This window comes from Delphinapterus leucas, chromosome 17 (genome assembly GCF_059928025.1).
Source record: "Delphinapterus leucas isolate spDelLeu-1000000601 "Yukka" chromosome 17, BTC_Dleu_Yukka2, whole genome shotgun sequence".
Classification (NCBI taxonomy): domain Eukaryota; kingdom Metazoa; phylum Chordata; class Mammalia; order Artiodactyla; family Monodontidae; genus Delphinapterus; species Delphinapterus leucas.
The window spans coordinates 81,474,635-81,496,155 of record NC_143145.1 but is presented as its reverse complement, the minus strand read 5'-3'; the positions used below and the strand labels follow the sequence as shown (position 1 = coordinate 81,496,155).

The 21,521-nt window shown below is 43.9% G+C and overlaps 1 protein-coding gene, 1 long non-coding RNA gene and 1 other non-coding gene across 3 annotated transcripts in view; all 3 read right to left on the bottom strand.

The window, feature by feature from the left end:
* The window catches only part of LOC111165867 (uncharacterized), a 33,654-nt gene extending 19,197 nt beyond the window's left edge, over positions 1–14,457 (bottom strand). The window contains exon 1 of the long non-coding RNA XR_016388565.1: positions 7,082–14,457. This is a non-coding gene — a long non-coding RNA (uncharacterized LOC111165867). The remainder of the gene's footprint in view (positions 1–7,081) is intronic.
* A 118-nt stretch (positions 14,458–14,575) lies between these two features.
* Positions 14,576–15,710, bottom strand: RPS20 (ribosomal protein S20). The gene is made up of 4 exons (XM_022556899.3): positions 15,561–15,710; positions 15,286–15,385; positions 14,945–15,018; positions 14,576–14,793 (listed from the first exon to the last, which is right to left on the bottom strand). Exons 1-4 carry the CDS (start codon positions 15,561–15,563, stop codon positions 14,611–14,613), a joined length of 360 nt encoding a protein of 119 aa, XP_022412607.1. The 5' UTR covers positions 15,564–15,710; the 3' UTR covers positions 14,576–14,610.
* LOC115803740 (small nucleolar RNA U54) lies at positions 15,085–15,151 on the bottom strand. The gene has a single exon (XR_004024517.1). It is a non-coding gene; the product is annotated as a small nucleolar RNA U54 (small nucleolar RNA).
* Positions 15,711–21,521: the final 5,811 nt, after the last annotated feature.

Genomic DNA, 21,521 nt, shown 5'->3' with positions numbered 1-21,521 from the left:
TAATCTTTAGATCCCAGCTATCTACCAAGTATCTGCACATGGATGTCACATGGCCACTTCAGCATGTCAGATCCAGCCCTGCAAACCTCCTTCAGTGTTCTCTGTAAGCACTCTGTCAGCTATTCAATGCTCAGGACACTGCCTCACTTTTGATTTACCCTTCCTCCTAGTCAACCTGTTCACAACTACAGGAGAGTCTTCCTTCTGAAAATCCTCATAGTAATAGAACTTTCTCCAGTCCCAGTCCCTCTACTTTAGTTCAAGCTGCATTCGTGCCTTGGCTGGACACCTGGAATGGTCTGCCAGCCTTCAGGCTTCCCTCTCCCTCTCATTCTTAACAGTGTACTTCATCACCTTACACCTCTGACCAAACCCTCCAACGTTCTACCCTTTGCTGGAAAATAAAGTCTACATCCCTTAGCACAGAGTAAAGCCCCTGCATGACCTGACTTTTCTTCCCTCGCCAGCCTTACCTCTCTCCTCACATGAACCCCAGACTAGATATTTCATCCACACCTAACTTCTCTCCGTCCCTTCACCACACCGTATGCTCTTTCTCAGCTGTGAGCTAGTCCTTCTGCCTGAAACATTCCTTCACCTATTTTCTTCCTCCTCCTTGGCACTTCCCCCACTCCCCCTACCTGCTGCCCCTATCTACAATCTAATTTATTCTGACGTTTATTTCACATGCTAACAGGCTCCTGGCAAACTCTAAAATCTGATTAGGTGAAACATCTAGCTTTGAGCTGTGCAGGTAATAAAACAAATACTTACTGAATTGAAACCACGATTTTATCAGAGCCACATTGAAATTTACAGAAAAGCACAGGATTTACCAAGCATCGCCTTCGGCACAGAGCTCAGGCCTCTTCCTCATAGGGAACCAAAGTCTTAACATACTCTTAAAGAAGCAAGTCTGCATTAAAAGAAACAGACCAAGTTCCAAAAACCTGCAGGGAGATTACTCGAGGAATAAAACTTCAAAGTTTGCATTTAAAAATCACAACACTTTTGAAGTTTTATAAGTTTTCATTATAGGACATAAAATTATTTTTCTATAGATACTAATGAGATCTATGGTTACAACAAGGCATTACCTTTAAAAAACCAGTAATATGACGATTGCTATGAGCATTTCCTTAAGAAGGTTCATAGTCAGCTCCAGTTGGGGTCATGTTATGGAACTGTTTACCTCCTAATCTGTTCCGTTCCTATTACATCCTGTAATATCACTTTGGATATTAATAAATCTTTACTTAGTGCATCAGTGCATTGTTACTCTTTTGGCGATTAACTTTTCTATCAGATTTCCAGCTGTCCTTAACAGATCCTGCAAAAAATAATCGAAAAGAGAAAGCAGAGACATGGATGATTTGTTCTAGAGCAGGATCGAATGACACATCCATTGGTGAATGGGGGCCATTCCCCTCACACTCTGGGCTTTGCACTTATAACACTTAACACTATAGAGAGACTGCATTTATTGCAGCAAATGTTAACATACATTTCATGGAGAAACAAGTACAGATAATCCATAAATATATGAAAACCTTTAAGAGAATAAATAGCAAAACTAAAAGACACAGCCTTCACCTATCATTCAGGAAAATGTTCAAAAGATAATCATAGGGGCTTCCCTGGTGGCGCAGCGGTTAAGAATCTGCCTGCCAATGCAGGGGACGTGGGTTCGAGCCCTTGTCCGGGAAGATCCCACATGCCACGGAGCAACTAAGCCCGTGCGCCACAACTACTGAGCCCTCGAGCCACAGCTACTGAAGCCCGCGTGCCTAGAGCCCATGCTCCGCAACAAGAGAAGCCACCGCAATGAGAAGCCCACGCACAGCAACGAAGACCCAACTCAGCCAAAAATAAATACATTTATTAAAAAAAAAAAAAAGATAAGCATAATATCCTGCACTGGAAGGGAATGAGCAAAAAGGCACAGCTGTACGTTATGCAAAATTATATGTACAAAGATATGCAGGGCAGCAGTTTATGACCCAGAATAACTAGAATAAAAAATCTAAATATCTATCAGTGGGGTGCCAGATAAATAAATTGTGGTATAGCCATACAATGGAATCTTATGTGGTTATTTCTTAAATATTAGAATAGTTCTATAAGCAAAAATAGAATGATGTCTATGATACGTAAGTGAAGGAAAGCCAGGTGCAGGACCTGGCACAGAGAGCACTGTAGCTTGAGTGTGATGTACATACTTGGGTGCCTCAGGGGCTCATTCTACAGAGGTAACCCTGGCAATTTATTCTATCGGCTTGTTTATACCAGATGCTCATCTCAGACTGAGCCTGTCCAGAAGACTAATTACCTCACTTCATCACTTCTTTTTCTTAGGAGTAAGAGGGGTAACATCTCAGCCCATCTCATTCCTTCTGAGAATCTGATGAAACTGTCGGATCTTCTTTCCAGAAAGGTCAGGCATAAGCACATGCAAAATTCTGTCTATAGTTTCAAACTGAATTCACTGGAGTCCATCCACAGATGTCTAGAGATCCAAAGCTCCTAAGCAAAGAGCTCTCTGTCAAATAAGAGCTCATGGTACAATATCATGCAGAATTCCAGGAAAGCCTTATAACCAGACCTAGATGGGCGGGCACACTCTCTGGAGTTTAGTGGGTGCATAGCACCTCATATATGCTCTCAAAGCCTTGGAAGGGCAGGTGATACAATCATATGGGTACAAGACCGACCAGAGACCTAGATGGGTTCCAGTCCATTCCTACTCAGCCTACTGGTACCTTCCATCTGAGAGCTAGGGTAATTAAACTTTGGCTTTATTCTTTCCAAAGAGTAGCTTTTCCAGTAGGCATTGTGCCACTGGAAAGACAGCCTTGAGGAGCTCTCCCGAAAGAAGAGAACAGCTAGAGCAGCATCTCTTTAAGTGAATTCAAGAGCCCCTCGTGGTGCAGTGGCCCTTGAGGACAGATGGTCTCCTAGCACCTGAGGTACAGAGCGGTCCGCCTAAACAATTGATATATTCTATTTAATAAAGCAGGGGAAAGTATAGCACATTTTAGAAGAGTTCCACCAAGAATGAATAAAAGAAAAGCTCTGGAAATTAAAGGATTAAACTTTATCTGTCAAATTATTTTTCTGAATGCAACATTCTCTAATTGAGGTATTTCTGAAACACAGAAATTATAAAGGATGAAAGGGGACTTCCCTGGTGGTCCAGCGGGTAAGACTCCGCGCTCCCACTGCAGGGGTCCTGGGTTCGATCTCTGGTCGGGGAACTAGATGCCGCATGCATGCTGCAACTAAGTCCGCATGCTGCAACGAAGATCCTGTGTGCCGCAACTAAGACCCGGCGCAGTCAAATTAATAAGTAAATAAGACATTATAAGACGAAAAGTGTGCGATTCTTCGTGGCAGCTGTTATCTGCCCCAGGTAAGCAAGTGCTTGCATCTTGTTTCTGCCAGAAGACACCCGTCTCTCCTCAGATTTGGTTAGTTGGTTGCCTTAAGACTTCAGCTCCCTGATGAATCTGAGAAAAGTCATGAACTTGAGGTTTAGCTTTACTTATTGCTGTAAGGGCGGGAGTGACTTTCTAGTCCTGTACCTCCCAAGCAGAAACTGGAAGTCTCTATTAGAGAAGTCGAAACAGAAAAATGACATGATCTGTTTTAAATATTTAAAAAATAATTTTAACACTCATGAAAAAAACAATGAACCTGGGGGTGGGGACGAGAGTGAAAGCAGGGAGACAGAGCAGCAAGGAGGCCACTGCAATAGCCCAGGTAAAAAAGTGATGCTAGACCACGTGGTCCAGCAACACCACCTCTGGATACTTATCCCAAAGAATTGAAAGCAGGGTCTTGGGAGATATTTGCACACCCATGTTCACAGCAGTATATTCACAATAGCTAAGAGGTGGAAACAAGTCAACAAGCTAAATGCTCACTAATCGATGAACAGATAAAGATGTGGTATAGGTACAATGGAATATTATTCAACCTTAAATAGGAAGAAAATCCTGTCACATGCTACAACAACCACCTGGAGGATGTTAAGTGAAATAATCCAGTCACAAAAGGACAAATACTGTCTGATTTCCCTTATGTGAGGCAACTAACATAGTCAGACCCTGAGAAACAGAGTGGTAGCCTCGGGATTGAGGAAGGGGTGGGGAAAGGAAGCTGCTGTTTAATGGGTATCGTGTTTCAGTTTTGCGAGATGAAGTAGTTCTGGAGATCTGCCTCATTGCAATGTGAATATATTTAACACCCTGAACCATAGACTTAAAAAACAGTCAAGATGGGCTTCCCTGGTGGCACAGTGGTTGAGAGTCCGCCTGCCGATGCAGGGGACGGGGGTTCGTGCCCCGGTCCGGGAAGATCCCACAGGCCGCGGAGCGGCTGGGCCCGTGAACCATGGCCGCTGAGCCTGCGCGTCCGGAGCCTGTGCTCCGCAACGGGAGAGGCCACAGCAGTGAGAGGCCCGCGTACCGAAAAATAAAAAAAATTAAAAAAAAAAACAAAACAAAAAAAACAGTTAAGATGCTAAATTTTGTTACAGGTGTAAGAAACAACAAAGAAGTGATGGTGGCATGCGCTAGTAGTTACAGGGGTCACAGGAGGACTCCCTGTGGGAACATGCAGTTTGCCATCTGTGATGGTAATTTTATGTGTCAACTTGACTAGGCCATGAGGTGCCCAGGTGCTTGGCCAAACATTATTCTGGGGGTCTCTGTGAAGTTGTTTTTGGATGAGATTAATAGTTAAATTTGTAGATAGTAAAGCAGATTGCACTCCCTAATGTGGGTGGGCTTCATCCAGGCAGCTGAAGGCCTGACTCTCCTGGCAGCAGGACTCTTAGCCTGCCTGCCTCTGGGCTGCGACATGGATTTTTCCTGCCTTCAGACGTGAACAGAAACATTGGCTCTTCCTGGGTCTCCAGCCTGTTGGTCTTCAGACTAAAACTCTACCATTGCTTCCCCTGTTCTCAGGCCTTTGGGCTCACACTGGAGCTACACCATCAGCCCCCCCCCGGTCTCATGCTCCCTGACTCACCCTGCACACCTTGGGACACGGCAACCTCCACAATCACACTAGACAATTTATCATGCATTTCATACATTTCAATAAATTTGTTTCAATAAATTTCATATTACATGTGTGTGTGTGTATATATATATATATATATATATAATTGGTTCTATTTCTCTGGAGAACCCTGAATACATCACTACAGAATATAATCCCAAATTTCATAATAACCTATAACTACTTTAAATGTTCTATACAATTTACCCATTTCATTTTTCAGTCTGGGCAAGAGACTGAATATCATTTTGGGGTACACACATAAAACGTTTAAGACCGAGTGAATAATCAGTCAAATATGACCACTTTTTAACCCTTCAAAATAGTCCTGAGATTCATGACATAAACGGAAAGGTATTTAAAATCTGTGATTCTGCCTGGAATGCCTTCATGAACTGGGTTCGAAGTTGTCTGCTACAATTCACGTTTAGACAAATACCAATTTCTCTAGACTACTTAAGGCTCTTCCTTCTATTCTTTCCCCTTTATCCCTCTCTCCCTGAGCAACTCAGCCATGGGTGCCACCCTCCACCCAGGGAGCGGGAGCAGTGGCCTGCTGCAGCGTGTCGCGCCCGCGCGGGAAGGTCTCAGGGCAGAAGGGGGGCACACTTGCAGGAAGCAGTCCTGAGTGGTGCTGCAGCCTGAGCAGGGTAAGGGAGGCGTCCAAACTACGCCGCCTTGTAGCCTGCACAAGTGCCAAGGTCATGAAGGTCAAAGGGAGACTGAGGAACAGGTCTGGGCTAAATGATACTAAAGAGGCCTTTAACTCTGCGAGATGCCCGATTCTGGTCTGGATACTGTGCTCTAAAGAGCAAAATTAGGACAACTGGCACAACCTGCAGGAGACGTGAGGATGAGGTCAAGGTGAGCGTCCTAATTTTGGTGGCTGTATTACGGTTGTGTGCGGGGGAAATACACACCGAAGTATTTGGATGATGATGTCATGTTGATAATTGTCACCCAAATGGCTGATGGAATGTTCTTTGTACTGTTCTTGCAGCTTTCATACAAGTTTGAGATTGTTTCAAAGGAAAAACAACATCTTTAAGGACCATGCATCTGTCAACATCATTTTCTGACATCATGGCAACAACTGACTGAATTGGGATCAGTGAGGCTTCCTAATTTTAGTGTAACTGGTTTATTTCTCCTTCCTGTTTTAAAAGACAATTTACTTCTTGCTCTCGTGGGTTTTCCCTCATTTTCTTTAAAGGAAAGTTTTATGGGATTTGTCCTTGAAAAAGATTCCTGCTCAGTGTTGATGCTTTTAGAAATGAAGACACTTGATGATATACAATATGCGCAATCATAAGTGAACAAATAATAAATATGATTAAAAACACCTGATAAGCACTTACAGGACAACAATGTCCATAGTTCTTTTTTTGTTTAATACAGCCTCGTTAGAACTTTTGCTGAATGTTTTATTATGGTCTCTTTGTTGGGCTTTAAATACGTAGTGTTCTTGCTTTCCTCCAGCTTTGACTGAAGTACTGTGAGAATGCAATGATTACCCAAAATAGAAGCAAACAGATGTTTGGAATCGTGTCACCGAGTTGCCTTTGCTGTGTCTTGTCCCTCTCTTCGCTGGCTGTACGATAAATTCATTTTAATTGCTACTGCGATGCCTGTGTGGCCTGTCAGGGACACACTTAGTCCTTCAAACTTATACATTTACTTCCTATTAACCGCCTACTTAACTGCAAAAGCAGTCACCACGGAACCTAGTTGATTTTTAATCAGGAAAAAAAATTTCTTAAACCTCCTTGTATTCAGGGAACTGTTCCAGATGTGGAGACAAGAAATTAAAGGGGCCATATTTTCAGATCCATTTCATTTCTTGAAATTCAAAGCTATTCATTTTCAAACACTTAAACAGCTCCTACTCTGTCCCAACCATTGTCCTATGTATATTATTCACTCATGTCATTTTCAAACAATTCCATGAGGCATTTTCTACTGCTGCTCTTATTTCATTGATGAGAAAAGTTAAGATACAGAAGTATAAATAACTCACAGTCTCAGCTAGGAAAGAGCAGATTCAATTGCTGAGGACAGACAGCCTTGCTTAGGAGCCTCTGCCCCACACCACGTTACTCCACCTCTCTTGCTAACGAGGTGTGTCCTGGATGAGGAAGAATCTGTAAGTCGGATGACGCCTGGGAAAAGATAAAGTATCAAGTGTGACCAACTGTTGCTCTTCACTTAAGGGGTGTCTGTTGTGAGGGTCCCCAGTATAGCAGTTGACTCCCTACAGGTGGACCCTACTGGGAATTCCAGTCCATGGACATCCTTCTAATGGTGAAGAAAGGCATATCAGAGGACCAGGTCCATCTACGTATGAGGGAAAATCCAGACCAGTACCAGAAAGAAAAGCTTAATTATAATTCTTAATTATGAATAAAAGAAAACAAAGCTCCCCACAGTTTCAAAAGGAAAAGCCAAAATAAATAGACAACTGCCCCCAAGAAATAAGAGATGCTTCTAAGACAAGTGCAGGCTGTCTTGGCTTTGCAAGGTTCTGGTAAGCACGAGCTTTGGTTATCACAGCTGAGGGAGACACCAGCAGTCCCCACGAACACAGCTCCTGTTAACAGCCACTACAGTGTATCATTTGTGAATAATTGCAGAGGATAAACTCTGTGGCTAGCTCTTCAGTCCACAATTCACCGAGTAAATAACACACACACAGAGAACGTCATTTCTTTCAAAGTCTAGTGATTGGTCACCAAGCACATGTTATTCAGTCTTCACAGAGGCAGCAAAGACAACAAAGCATGTAGTTGTGTTGCTGCTGTGTCTCCCAGCAATAAACCCATGTGACACTTTACAAAAATGGAGAGCTAGAACAGGAAATTGGCCAACAAAGACAAAAGCACAGCAAAGAAACAAAGTGTGAGAACGATGGAAGTGAAGTTTGAATCAAATGTAAATGGCGTTACGGAACAAACAGTGGACCATGGGCGTGTTGACAGTGCGACATTGAGAGGCTCAGAGATGCAGCCAAAGGGACTTAGTGAAGACAGGCTTACTGAGATGAATAAGGAAAGCTGCTGTGATGAGAAGGACGATGATGTCCCAGAGGAGGGATACCATTAAAAAGCTACACATTAAAAAGAATCCAGAAATGTCTCATGACCAAAGTTAGAAATATGACAACTCACCAAGGCACAGAAAAAAATGCCTGTAAGTTATGTGATGAGAAGGTAAGCACTGTTCAAACTACTATTGAGTTTTTGTTTTTTGCTTTCTTCTTTTTTCACAAAGACACAGAATACTTTAATTCTCAATATTACTAATGTTTTAGGTGATAGTATATTGAATATAAGTTCTACTATTTTACATTTCCCTTTACAGTTATAACTGAAAGCAAAAGACTTAATATTTTGTAAAGTTTTACAGGCACAGAACAATCATAATTTTTTCCTATTGATTATTAGGACCATTTTCCATGTTTTCAGCTTGCGTGTTTACTTTCTCTGGTCCCATGCAAAGTGAGGCCTGTGTGTATTTAAATGATTTCTTAGATGGAAGGGGAACCACTAGATCGAAAGAAATTTGAGGAACACATCAATCAGTTAGATCCCTATTCAAATAAATACGCAATAAAAACATTCAAGGAAATTTGACTACTACTGGATATTTAAGGATATTAAGAGATTACTGCTATTTTTAGTGGTAACGATATTTGATTATATTTCAGCAAGAGTCCTTAGAGTGACGTCAGCGAGACAGAGGAATAGGAAGCTCCAGACCCTCATTCCCACGCAGAGACAACGACCTAGCAGGGACACACAGACCAGTGTCCTTGTGAGAACTCCAGAAACCAGGTAAGAGGCTGCAGCACCAGGTGAGCACAAAGCCAAGAAGAGCCACACAGGATGTAAGAACGTTGCTCGCATTTTGCCTGCCCTAGTCCCTCCCACTCCCCCAGTGAGGACAGAAGACCAGAAAACTCCCAGCTTCTCTCCTGGGAGGGAAAAAAAAGAGTGACACATGAGTCCAAAGTTTTGGCTTTTTGAGGGGCTGCCTAAGAGACTAGTTTCTGTCTCTCTGACTCAGGACACTGATTTGGGAAGGATGCCAGGTTGGGGGGCCCTTGAGAACAGTCATGTTCTGTCCAAGTTATACCGTGGGGAATGCAGTACCACAGACAGACACCAGAGGGAGTAAGAGACTGCAGGCTCCTGAGAAGAAAACAGTGGCAAGTCTAACTAGGAAATCATACACACAAGCCCAGAGAAGATGCATCCCCAGAAAAGGGTTGAAAGGTCCCCCAAATCTCTAGCTGAGATGACTTCCCCCATACGAGGCCAGTCCAGAGACTGGGAGAGGTGGCTGTTTTTCCAAATGCCCAATTCCCAATAAAAGATTACATGGCACACAAAGAAAAGGGGAAACACAGCCCAACCACCTGATCAGAATAAAATCTCCAGAAGCCAACCCTAGAGAAGGAGAGATCTATGAATTACCAATTAATTCAAAATAATAAAAGGTGGTCGATGAGCTAAAAGAGAGCACAGATAGGGCTTCCCTGGTGGCGCAGTGGTTGAGAGTCCGCCTGCCGATGCAGGGGACACGGGTTCGTGCCCCGGTCCGGGAAGATCCCACATGCCGCGGAGCGGCTGCGCCCGTGAGCCATGGCCGCTGAGCCTGCGCGTCCGGAGCCTGTGCTCCGCAACGGGAGAGGCCACAACAGTGAGAGGCCCGTGTACTGCAAAAACAAAAAAAACAAAAACAAACAAAAATAAAAATCAGAAAATAAGTGTTGATGATGATGTGGAGATACTGGAACCCTTCGTGGGAATGTAAAATGGTACAGCCACTAAGGAAAACATTAAGGCTTCTCAAAAAATAAAAGAATACAGTTACACCCTATGATCCAGCAATCCCACTCCTGGGTATATATCCAAAAGACCTGAAATGATCTTGGAGAGTATTAGTACTCCTGTGTTCACTGCAGCGTTATTCACAAGTCAAGAGGTGGAAGCAAGCCAAATGTCCATCGAGGGATAAAGGGATAAAGAAATGTGGTGTATGTATACATATGTATGCGTGTGTGTGTGTATATATATGTGTGCAACGGAATTAGCCTTAAAAAAAGAAAAAAATCTCACGGCACAGGGATGAACCTAAAGGACATTATGCAGGATTCCACTTACATGAAGTCGGAAACACAAAAATTAGAATGGTGGTTGTCAGGGCTAGGGGGAGGGGAAAATGGGGAGTTGTTGTTTACTGGGTATAAAATGCCAGTTTTGAAAAAAAAAAAAAAGCCAGTTTTGCAAGGTGGAAAGTTCTGGAGAGCTTTTGCAGTGGTGTGAATATACTCAACACTACTGAACCGTTAAAAAAAAGAAGAGTCCTTATGTTTTCGAAGTGAACACACTGAAAAATAAATGTGCATCAAAAATATGTCTGGGATTAAGTTCAAAATAATTTGAGGGTTGATTGGGGGAGAGGATGGAGTTATACATGAAATAAGACTGGCATCAGCTGACAGTTCTTAAAGCCGACTGGGTTCATTATACCATTCCCTCTACTTCTGCATACGTTTGTAATTTTCCAGAATAAGGGAATTTTTTTTTAAAAATTGACAACATGAAAAAAAATCAATGAAAGTGCTAGATGAGAAAGTCCAAGAAATGTCCCACACAATAAAAGACTAAAAGAGCATATGAAAGAAAGCGACACACAGGACCTCCAGAAGGGTTATCCAATCAATAGGAGCCTCAGAAAGAGAAAATAAACAAATGGAGGGCAAAGCTAAAATAATGAGATTTTTTTTGTCCAGCAGATGGACATTACTGCATTTCCACTACTGGTAGGAATATAAATGGGCAGTCATTTGAGGGCATCCATTTGATAGTATCTTAAAGTTTCTCTTATCTAACCTAGAAAAACATTCATATACACACCCACAGTAAATGTTCTTTAATACATGACTTTCTAATTCTTTTATATCAGCCACTATATATAAATATCTACAATTCAATCAAAATTCAGAAATTCAACTTCCAGGAACGTATCTTATATAGTTGTACAAGTGAACAAATATTAAAAACGTATTTACTGAAGTGCTTTTAATAGCAAAACAGCGGCAAGTGTCTATTAAGTCCGTCAAGAAGAGTCCGGTTAAATGAACTGAGGCGCCCTCATACAACGCAGTGCTCACTGAAAGGAATGAGGTATGTGCAGATATAGAAACATCTCCCAGACACGTAAAGACAAAATAACTTGCAGAATGCTTAGTATTCTCATTTGTATTTTTAAAAAGGAGGTCGATTTTATATAGCTAAGAGGAGATAGATAAAAATCACATACACTATATTCACGTGAAAAGTTCTGAATATAGTATTAACAATACCTTCTGGGATGGGTTCTATATAAAGGAAAGCACTTTATAGGACAGAATGTACAGAAGGATCAAGTTCTTTCATTCTGCAACTTTAATTTGCTAAGAAAGTGAAATATACTGTCCAGAGAATGAAGGAAGTTAAGAACGGACTTAGCTCCTTACTTTCAAAAGGCTGAAATTTTGGCTCTGCCAGGTTCTCCGGTAGAGTTAGACCAGCTTAGTCACTTTTTTGGTGAAGAAGGATGCAGTTAGAAAGGCCAGGCCCCTGGGGATTCAAGTACACTTCTCAAAATGCCCTTGTAAGTAATCTGACCAATACCACTGGTCAGCAGTGTACCACATATCCTGTGGGAATCAAGGTCCCCGTGGGAGAAGTCTATGCACTTGGCAAACCAGTCTTGGGTTTGTTGGAAAATGTCTCCCAGAGAGACAAAGGAACACCCAACACGCCCTCGAGATAGATACAAGTACCTTCATTCTGCACATGAGAACTGAGGCTCCAAGAGGTATCTTATCAAGCCCACATATCCAGGCAATTAATTTTGGAACAGATTTGACAGCATGGCCAAGAATTCTACACTCCTGCCCATTCACTTGACATCCCAGATCCTGAACATACATACTTAGGGATGTCAGGTGAAAAAATCTGATCTAGCAACGCACAGCCTTATGTTCCTGCCGCGTTTCGTGTAGCCACCATGTCTAGAAGCGAAGTACTCTGTGACCCTAAAGGGAATGAGGTAAGGACCGCAGAGGCCTCCCATTTTCAACCTTCCTCTCCCTCCCTAACCCATACAAGCTGGCCTACGACACAGAATCACTGGCATCGTCGCCACTACGTAAACTACCTTTACTTTGGTTTGCTACTAGTAACACTTGAAGGCCCTGTAGGGGTTTTATTTCCAAGCAGGCATTTTGAGTGTTTAAGGGATTGAAGGTAATAGTTCCCCAAATCTTAAGTGCCGTATTTTAGCTGTATTAAAGGCCCTAAGTATTGCTTACAGCTTAAATACAACTCCAACTATTTGAGTGTGATAAATTACAATTTGTGAAGCATCAGTCACTTTGGCATGCCATCGGCTAAACTCCAGAACTGTGTGAAAGCCTTCAGGCTGTTCTTTCAATACCTTGACTTAATGATGGCATATTTTGCACAATAATCTACTCTTTAGCCTTAAGTAGCTTGGTTTTCACAGAACTGAGATCTTTTTACAACCAGTTCTCAGGATATTGATCACATACTCCAAAGACTTCTGAGTTGCAATACCCTTAAGAGTACTGAAACAAGCTTGTTGGAATTTCCATCTGGGGCCACACGTTACCAGGTACTTGAATTTTACAATGATCTTAACCACTACCATAACAGCTCTCTTTGCACTTCTAGTGCAAAGAATCCTAACATTGGGCTAGAGGACAAGTTCGTACTGTTTCGCTGCCAGGCTGATCATTTTCTTCCCAACTTCTAGAGTTAAACTCAGAACACCAGCTTCTCTAGAAAAGGAGAATGGATCGCCGCTGGCCTGAGGGACCGAAGCAGACTCCTGTCTAACTCTTACTGAAGTCTTTACAGCCCAATGTCTATAGAACAGTTACAATGAAACCTTCAATTCTTCCTGTTTCCCCAAGCTAATTAGTTTAATAAAACTTGATGATCTGGCTTAACGCTGTTACAAATGGTTAACCTTAGCATAGTTCTTCCCAGGTTCTGCGCCACTGAAATCCCTTTTCAAAATCCCATGTTTTGTGGAGACCTGCTAAGAGAAAAAATTAGAATCAAAAGGACCTGGATGTTGGAAAGAACAGTAGGGGGAGGGTTAAGGGATGAGAAGTGCCATTTTGAGCGGCTGTGTGGCACGTGGTGGCCAGGCATTGGGAGAGAAGACACAACAGGAGGGTCTGTGGGCGCTGAGGCGCTGGTGCGTGGCACACAGCCGGATGTATACAGAAATCTGAACACTGCACAGATGGTAACTGAAGCCAGTGGACAAGGCAATCCAAAGTGGACTAGACCCCAGCCCAGAGGAAAGGCGGGAATCTCATTACTGTGATTCTACTAAGAGTAGCAAATAGGAGAACATTTTCTGAGGAGAATTTTATCATTTGTAAAATGCTTATATACTTGTCAGAGATACTTCTTGAAATTTTCTCTAACAAAAAAACACGTATTTAGCAAATCCAGCGGATTATAAACTAATAGCAAAAATTTAACACTTTTAATGGAACATCAAGATGGATTCTCAACCCATGGGCCCACTGAAATCTCAGCTATGCTATTAAGCCTAGGACGCCGGGCAAGTTTAACCTCAAAACCAGTTCCTATGTCTACAAAATGGGAACATTCAAGAAGATGTAACACATAAGCAGAGCCCGGTAGTTAAGCAGTGTCATCCGCTACTGTGCCAACGGGGGCCTGAATAAACGGAACGTGACCTATGCGATGTGCTTTTCGGGCCTAAGGCTGACGTAAATTTATGAAGCTAATATCTATGTGCAAACTACACGTTAATGTAGCCTCCTACTGAACGACCTACATACATTCAGTGAAAGATAATTCCAGGAAGATTATGTAAAGCTCGTCTACAGATGTAACCCAACGTTAATCTAAGCACTGGGATCGTTTCTATTCTAATCTAAAATATCAAGGCACCGGCGTCTATAAAATCAACAAAGTTTCAAAAACATTTCAAAATTTGCCAAGTTTAAAAGGAGCCATGACCACCCGGCAGAGCCGGGGCTGGAAACCTAAGGTGTTACCTTCCCTGAGCTACTTGCCCTCTAGTGTGTCAAGCTCTTAACCATGGCTGTACACAAGAGAATCGCCCCAGAAACTTTTGACAATACCCCGTATCTATCAAGTCAGGTCTCCCAGAGTAGAACGCCCACACGTGTTCCTGGGAAGGGCTCCCACAGGCGGCCAGAGCTGTGCGTACTCACCTCCAACGCAAGGTCTCACACGTTCTGTAGCTAATGCAGTTCAGCGTTCAAACGTCACGTGCAAACTGACTCAGTGGGCCCTGCAAGATGCAACGAGGAAGAGCGGAACCCAGGCCACCCACCTACTTCTCGACACCCTGCTTACAAGGTGCAATGAATTCCGGAGTACGACTCCCTCCCTAAGGCCCGTCAGGGTCAGGAATGAGAGCCCACGAAGCGTAACGGCCGATTATCGATTTATTAGAGCCGCCGGCTCAAGCATCTGCAATGGTGACTTCCACCTCGACTCCGGGCTCGATGCTGATGGACGTGATCTGCTTGACGATCTCGGACGGGCTGTGCAGGTCAATGAGGCGCTTGTGGATCCTCATCTGGAAACGGTCCCAAGTCTTAGAACCTTCCCCACAGGGGGTTTTCCTCGTCGTTATTCTCAGGGTCTGCAGCAGAAGACAGAGAACACCAGGCACCCAGGCTGCGGGAGCGCCGCGCTCCGCAAGCCCCCGGCGGGGCGCTCCGAACAGCAGGGCTGCGCGCTAGGCCCGAAGCCGCCCGGCGGCCCCCCGCGCCCCGGAGCGCCAAGGCTCTCACCTTGGTGGGCATCCGCACCGGCCCCTTCACCTTGAGATTCTTCTCCTTCGCGCCTCTGATCAGGTCGGCACACACTACAAGCAGGGAAAAGCGTCTGGGCCCTCGCTCACGACAGGGGCGGCCTTACCGGCCTCCAAGGCCGCCGGCTCAGAATAGCGTACGCGACTATCACCGCAACTCAACCCAGTAAGCATCTCCTCATCGCCAGCGGCGGGGGGAGGGCGCAGTCCACGCCGAGGGGCCGTCCTTGCTCGGCCTCCTCGAGCCTCACAAGCCCAGCTCGCCGCTGCTCCCGCCCGAGCCCGTCCCCCACCCCCCCCGCCCGGAGCCACCGCACTGACCCTTCTCCAGCGACTTCACGTTGCGGCTGGTGAGAGTGATCCGAATCCGGTGGATCGCCACCTCGGGCTCCACGGGAGTCTTTCCGGTGTCTTTAAAAGCCTGTTGTCCCACAGATGAAAACATAAAGGAGCACCTTGGAGGCAGCCTATCACCTCCCGGGTACGAGCGCGCTCACCAGCCCCCTTCCCCGGACAAGCGAGTCCCGTCTCCTCCCGCCAGCCCGGCACCCCCCGCACCCACCCCCCCGAGACCCGACCGGGACGCCCCGACTCACCATGGCTGCGGTGCGGCTTCCTGACCGACTTGTTCCTCCGCGAGAGTGAACAGCGGTGAGTCAGGAGCGGGGGCCGGAGAGAAATGCCCCAAACCCTGCGACAGCCGCTACCGCGTCTTCCTCCAAGAGGCACGCATGCGGCCTGCCGGGCCCTTATATAGCCGCGCTCGCGTCTGCATCCGGGTCCCGCACGCCCCTCCGCGCTGCCCCGGAAGAGGAATCGCCTGGCGGGCTCTAAGGCGGAGGCGCGAGCAGAGGGGCGGCCAGGTGCGGCCGCGCGCGCCCCCTGTTGGCCCGGCGGTGTCAGAGCGCCGTCGGGTGAGGCGCAGCCGCGGTCCTCAGGGCACCTGGCGGGGATGATGGGGAGACTGCGACCTGGCCTAAAACTCCACAAACTCCTCCGTCCTGGTGCGCCGACCGCCGGCTTCTGCGGAGTCAGAACGACTCCTGTGCTTGTGGAGTCTACCCTGCAAAGCTTCTTCCCGTACAAACCGAATCACTCGTGCTCTAAACAAACGGGTAACTCTTCTGAGTTAACTCACGTGGATATTAGGGGAAATGACTGATAACCTGGGTCAGTTTTTATTCTTTAAATTAGCAGTTATTTTTCATAACCTGGAACATTCCTTCGCGGTATTTCATCTTCTGGCTTCCCAGACCGGCAGAAGCATGTGCGGTCTGTTTCTTAAAAGCACCTGAGCGTGGTTCTTCCCCCTCCCGGGACGCGAGGGCGAACACGCCGGGCTGCCGCGCCTGCCCCGGGGTGTGCAACCCAGGCCCCGCCTGGAGACCCCGGCTCTCCACCTAATTCGAAAGCGTGTTATCTCCGGATAAAGTGATGTTGGATGAGACCCTTGAGGACCTCCCTAATACTCCTTAATACTAGGACAAAGTACAGTGGACAGACCGAGAGCGGGCAGCTGACCTGGGTGGCCAGGAGAGATGAGGACACATATCCTTAAAGATGACGGAGTGGTTACGTAGGACGAAATAGGTGAGTTGGGCTTTGATATGGGGCAGAAGCAAGAGTAAATAACGCCGTATGGTTTTACAGGTGAACCTGAGGGCAGAAGAGTTATTTGTTCAGCGCCACAGATCTGACCCCTCCAATTAGGGGCCTTTCTTGAGCCTTTCACTTCTGTTCCTTAGAGAGGAATTATACTTAAAACGTACATCAACTAATACCGTTGACTTACTTATTTGGTGATGATCAGGCACAGCTAATACCTGGCTTTCTTCGGCTCATAAAGAATATCCACTAGATTTTGCTTCCATTTAACAAATAACTTAGGGCTTCCCTGGTGGCGCAGTGGTTGAGAGTCTGTCTGACGATGCAGGGGACGCGGGTTCGTGCCCCGGTCCGGGAAGATCCCACGTGCCGCGGAGCAGCTGGGCCCGTGAGCCGTGGCCACTGAGCCTGCGCGTCCGGAGCCTGTGCTCCGCAACGGGAGAGGACGCAGCAGTGAGAGGCCCGTGTACCGCAAAAAAAAAAAACACTTAAATGTCAAAATTTGGATATTTTCCAGTTCAGTTATTTTAAAATGTCATGCATTGGCTGTAAATACTTTATTAGTAGAATTTGCAGCAGAAAGTCCGAAAACCAGCATTCTTGTTTTACTAGTTGTAACCTCAATGAGACTTCAAAACTTAGGGCTTTCACGTCTTGGCATGGCTACCAGCCACAAACAGACAAAAATGCAGTTGCCCAAGCTCCCTGGGCGGTGATCAACCACGGCTGCATTAATACCGAGTACGAATCTTCAGAGAAAGCTTACTTGAGTAGCATTCAGGTTTTACCAGTGCTCAAAAGACAGCCAGAAATTCAATGGTGGAGTGCTTGAGAAGTACATTTGTGGGGTTTTTTCAATAACAAATCTGGTGCATCTATTCTTAGGTTTCCTTGATTATAGAAAAAGAACTTCAGCATAGTAAAAGGCAAGATATGGCCCAGCATTTATGGGAAAAATGATTGATGCGACTAGTGCTAAGGAAACAGCTGGTTGAGATATTAGACAAATGCAATGAAAAGATCACTATTTTGAAGTTTATATATTTCGTTTCAAACATTTTGTCATATTTTCCTCTTGAAAGTTATCAACTGCGGTAGTCCCCAGATTTCAATTAAAAATGTAATATTCTAACATTAGATGTGAAATATTCACTGGAGAAAAATTAAATATTAACAATAAGCACAAAAGAAGAATAAAATGCAGAACCCCACATTTAGAGATAGACCACCTGTTTACACTTTCAGATACATACATATCCCTTTAAAACGTGAGATTATACTGTATATACAGTTTGGTAAGCTTTATCCACAGAATATTTTGCACAATAAATATGCTTCTGCAACATTCCTTTTAATGACTGCACCGTATGGATGGGTCATTCATGATTTATTGAACTAGTCCTCTGTTTCTAGACACTTAAGGTGTTTTCCCCGCTTCACCTCTTACAAACAGTACCATGAGGTACATGCTTCTAGACCAGGATTTCTCAGTCTCAGCACAGTTGACATTTGGGGACACATGAGTCTTTCCTATGCATTGTAGGATGTTTAGCGGTATCCTGGCCTCTGCCCACTAGATGCCTGTACCAGTCCCTCCCCTTCAGTTGTGACAAACATGTCCCTAGACATTGTCAAATATCCCCTGTGGGGCAAGACCACCCCCAGATGAGAACCACTGCTGTAGACACATCTTTCAACCCAGCCTTAATGCCTTAGATCAATGACTAGATACACTTATTCTTTGGTGGCTTCATCAAAGAATAAGCATATTTTAAATACTTTGGTATTAAGTAAATTGCCCTCTGGGAAGGTTACGCCCCAATAGATACTTCTTCCAGCAGTGCAGTGAAGATTTCAGTGTGAAAAATAGAATTAAATTTCCGTCTCATTTTAAAATTTAAAAATATTCTTTAAAAAATTTTTATTTAAGTATAGTTGATTTACAGTGTTGTGTTAGTTTCTGCTGGACAGCAAAGTGATTCATAATATATGTATTCTTTTTCATATTCTTTTCCATATGGTTTACCACAGGATACTGAATATAGTTCCCTGTGCTCTACAGTAGGACCTTGTTGTTTATCCATCCTGCATATCATAGTTTGCATCTGCTCACCCCAAACTCCCAATCTTTTCCTTCTCCACTCCCCCTTCCCCTTGGGAACCACACATCTGTTTAAGAATTATTCTTCAGACCATTACAAAGTCTTTGTTTTCAATATCTGTATCCATATCCTTCCTTCACTAATTTTTGTAGTTCTTTGAAAAGTATCTGGTAAAGCCTTTTACTGCAGGTATTTGTGTCTTTCTGTGGACAGCCATCTACTGGTCTTTCGCTGCAATGACAGTGTCATCAAACTATTACACTTCCAAAAGGAAATTAACAGCAGTTAAAAGTGACTCAATTCATGGTACGCATGTATATGTGTATGAAGAAAATGCTAAAGACAGATTGTCAAATGAGTCTGCTTAGACACTATTTTTTTGTATAATTTTTGATCTAAATAAAATTGATGGGAAAACTCATCAGTGTGAACTTTCAGAATAAAAGCCAGAAAGAAAAAGAATAAGAACTTTCTCTTGTGCCCACCCGTGCCATATGCTAAGGGGGTGAAATGTAGAGGCAGTTCATTGGCTTTCCTAGGTGAGGATTAGAGCATAGGATAGCCAGCACCGTTGCAAATGGACTACCTGTGTTAACCTCAATCTGTTTGATCCTCGCGTCAACCTTGGATTCATGTTTTGTATCTATGAGGAAGCTGAGCTTAGGTGACAGGAAGGTCACAGGAAAAGCCAGTGTTTGAACCCCAGAGCCTGCGTCTTGGCCACTATGCTAGACTATTTCTCAGTATATGTTAGGTCTAATCTTTATCACTAGTAGCATTAGTATATCTGAGAGGTTAAAATCCTATTATGTTAAATAAAATGACATAGAAGGGCTTTATAGATTTCACTTTAGTTGGGATCAGAAATTTCACTGAGCTACTAATATGTGTTCATTTTAAGGTAGAATCCCCATTTTAAAAAAAAATTTTATTGGAGTCTAGTTCATGTACGGTGTTGTGTTAGTTTCAGGTGTACGGCAAAGTGACTCAGTTACACATATACATGTATCCACGCTTTTTTAGATGCTTTTCCCATATAGGCCATTACAGAGCATTGAGTAGAGTTTCCTGTGCTGTACAGTAGGTCCTTACTAGTTATCTATTTTTTATATAGCAGTGTGTATATGTCAATCCCGATCTGCCAATTTATCCCTCCCCACCCCGTCCCCTGCTGTCCCCCTGGTAGCTATAAGTTTGTTTTCTAGAGTTCTATCTGTGACTCTATTGCTGTTTTGTAAATAAGTTCATTTTTTTAGATTCCACATGTAAGCGATATCATGATATTTGCCTTTCTCTGTCTGACTGACTTCACTCAGTATGATAATGTCTAGGTCCACCCATGTTGCTGCAAATGGCATTATTTCATTCTTTTTTATGGATGAGTAATATTCCATTGTATATATGTACCACATCTTCTTTATCCATAGAATCCCCATTTCTTAACTCTTTCAATCTGAGTTTGAAGTTCCGTAGACCCACAGTCAACTTAACTCTATTTGCTCATTAACGTTGCTCACTAAAGTGAGCAATGGAACAGAACCAGGGACGCAGGAAGATCTTTTCGCCTAGAGTGATCCATATGCAGCATGCATGGGGGTGGTACTTTTCAATCATATTTAACTGCCGAGCTCCCGAAATTCTCTGTAGGGGTGGAGCTGAATGTTTGGCCCTCTAGGCCTCCTAGTACTGTCCTCCCCCACTATAATCCTCCTATTCCCAGGCCTGTGGGCCTAGAGATTCTAAGGTTCCTTGAAATATACAACCTGAAGAATTACACATGCCATTTCCTAGCTTTCACAGGTAAACTGCAGAGGATTTCCGCGGCCACACTTTTTGATTCTGATGTCATGCAGGGGAGCCAGGGCTATATTTATCTATCAGCCACTTTTTCCCGGACTTCTGCTTCCCATGTTATATAGAATTCGTACAATTTTTAGAAAAGATTCCTACCATTTGCCGTCCTTCGTGAGAAGTTCGGAGCCCCTGGTCTTCACCACACATGAATTCTGACGTGCTGCTCCTATGTGGTGGACACCCTCAAATGCGACCCCATGCCTCCACCACCTGTGATTCCTGTCCTGGTGATTCACGCCCTCTTCTTGATTGTGGGAACCTCGGACTTGCTTCTAAAGACTAGAATTCAGGGAAAGCTCTGGGCTGTCACTTCCATGAATAGATTAACTGAGGTGCTGACCCCTGCCCTGCTGGCCGGCCCCCCCCCCTTGCAGCTTTGGTGGAGTTTAAATTTGTTCTTTTCCAAAATTGTTTTGGTTATTAGGAGTCCCTTGAAATGCCCTATGAATTTTGGGATGAACTTTTCTATTTCTGAAAATTTCCCATCTGGATTTTGATAGGGATTGTGTTGAATTTGTGGATCATTTTGAGTAGTGTGGACATTCTTAGCAAGATTAAAATCTTCCAATCCATGAACATGAGATGTCTTTCCATTTATCTGTGTCTTCTTTAATTTCTTTCAGCAACGTTCTGTAGTTTTCAGTGTACAAGTCTTCCACATCCTTGGCTAGATTTATTCCTAAGTATTTTGTTCTTTTTGATGTATTATAAATGGAGTTTTCTTCATTTCCTTTTCAGGTTGCTCACTGTTAATCTATAGAAATGCAAGTGATTTTTGGAACTATTCATTTTTAAATGTTTATATTATAAAGAATTTTTAGAAATTGGAAAAAAAGAGAAGTTCAGAAAAGAAAGAACTAAAGGAGACATCCACAGTCCCGCAGACAAACAAAACTTTGCTTTCAGTCTTTTTCTCTGTATGTTTTAAGAAAAACGTGTTTATTTAAAAAAGATAATAATCAAACTGATACGAAGTTTTGGATTCTGCCCTGTTCG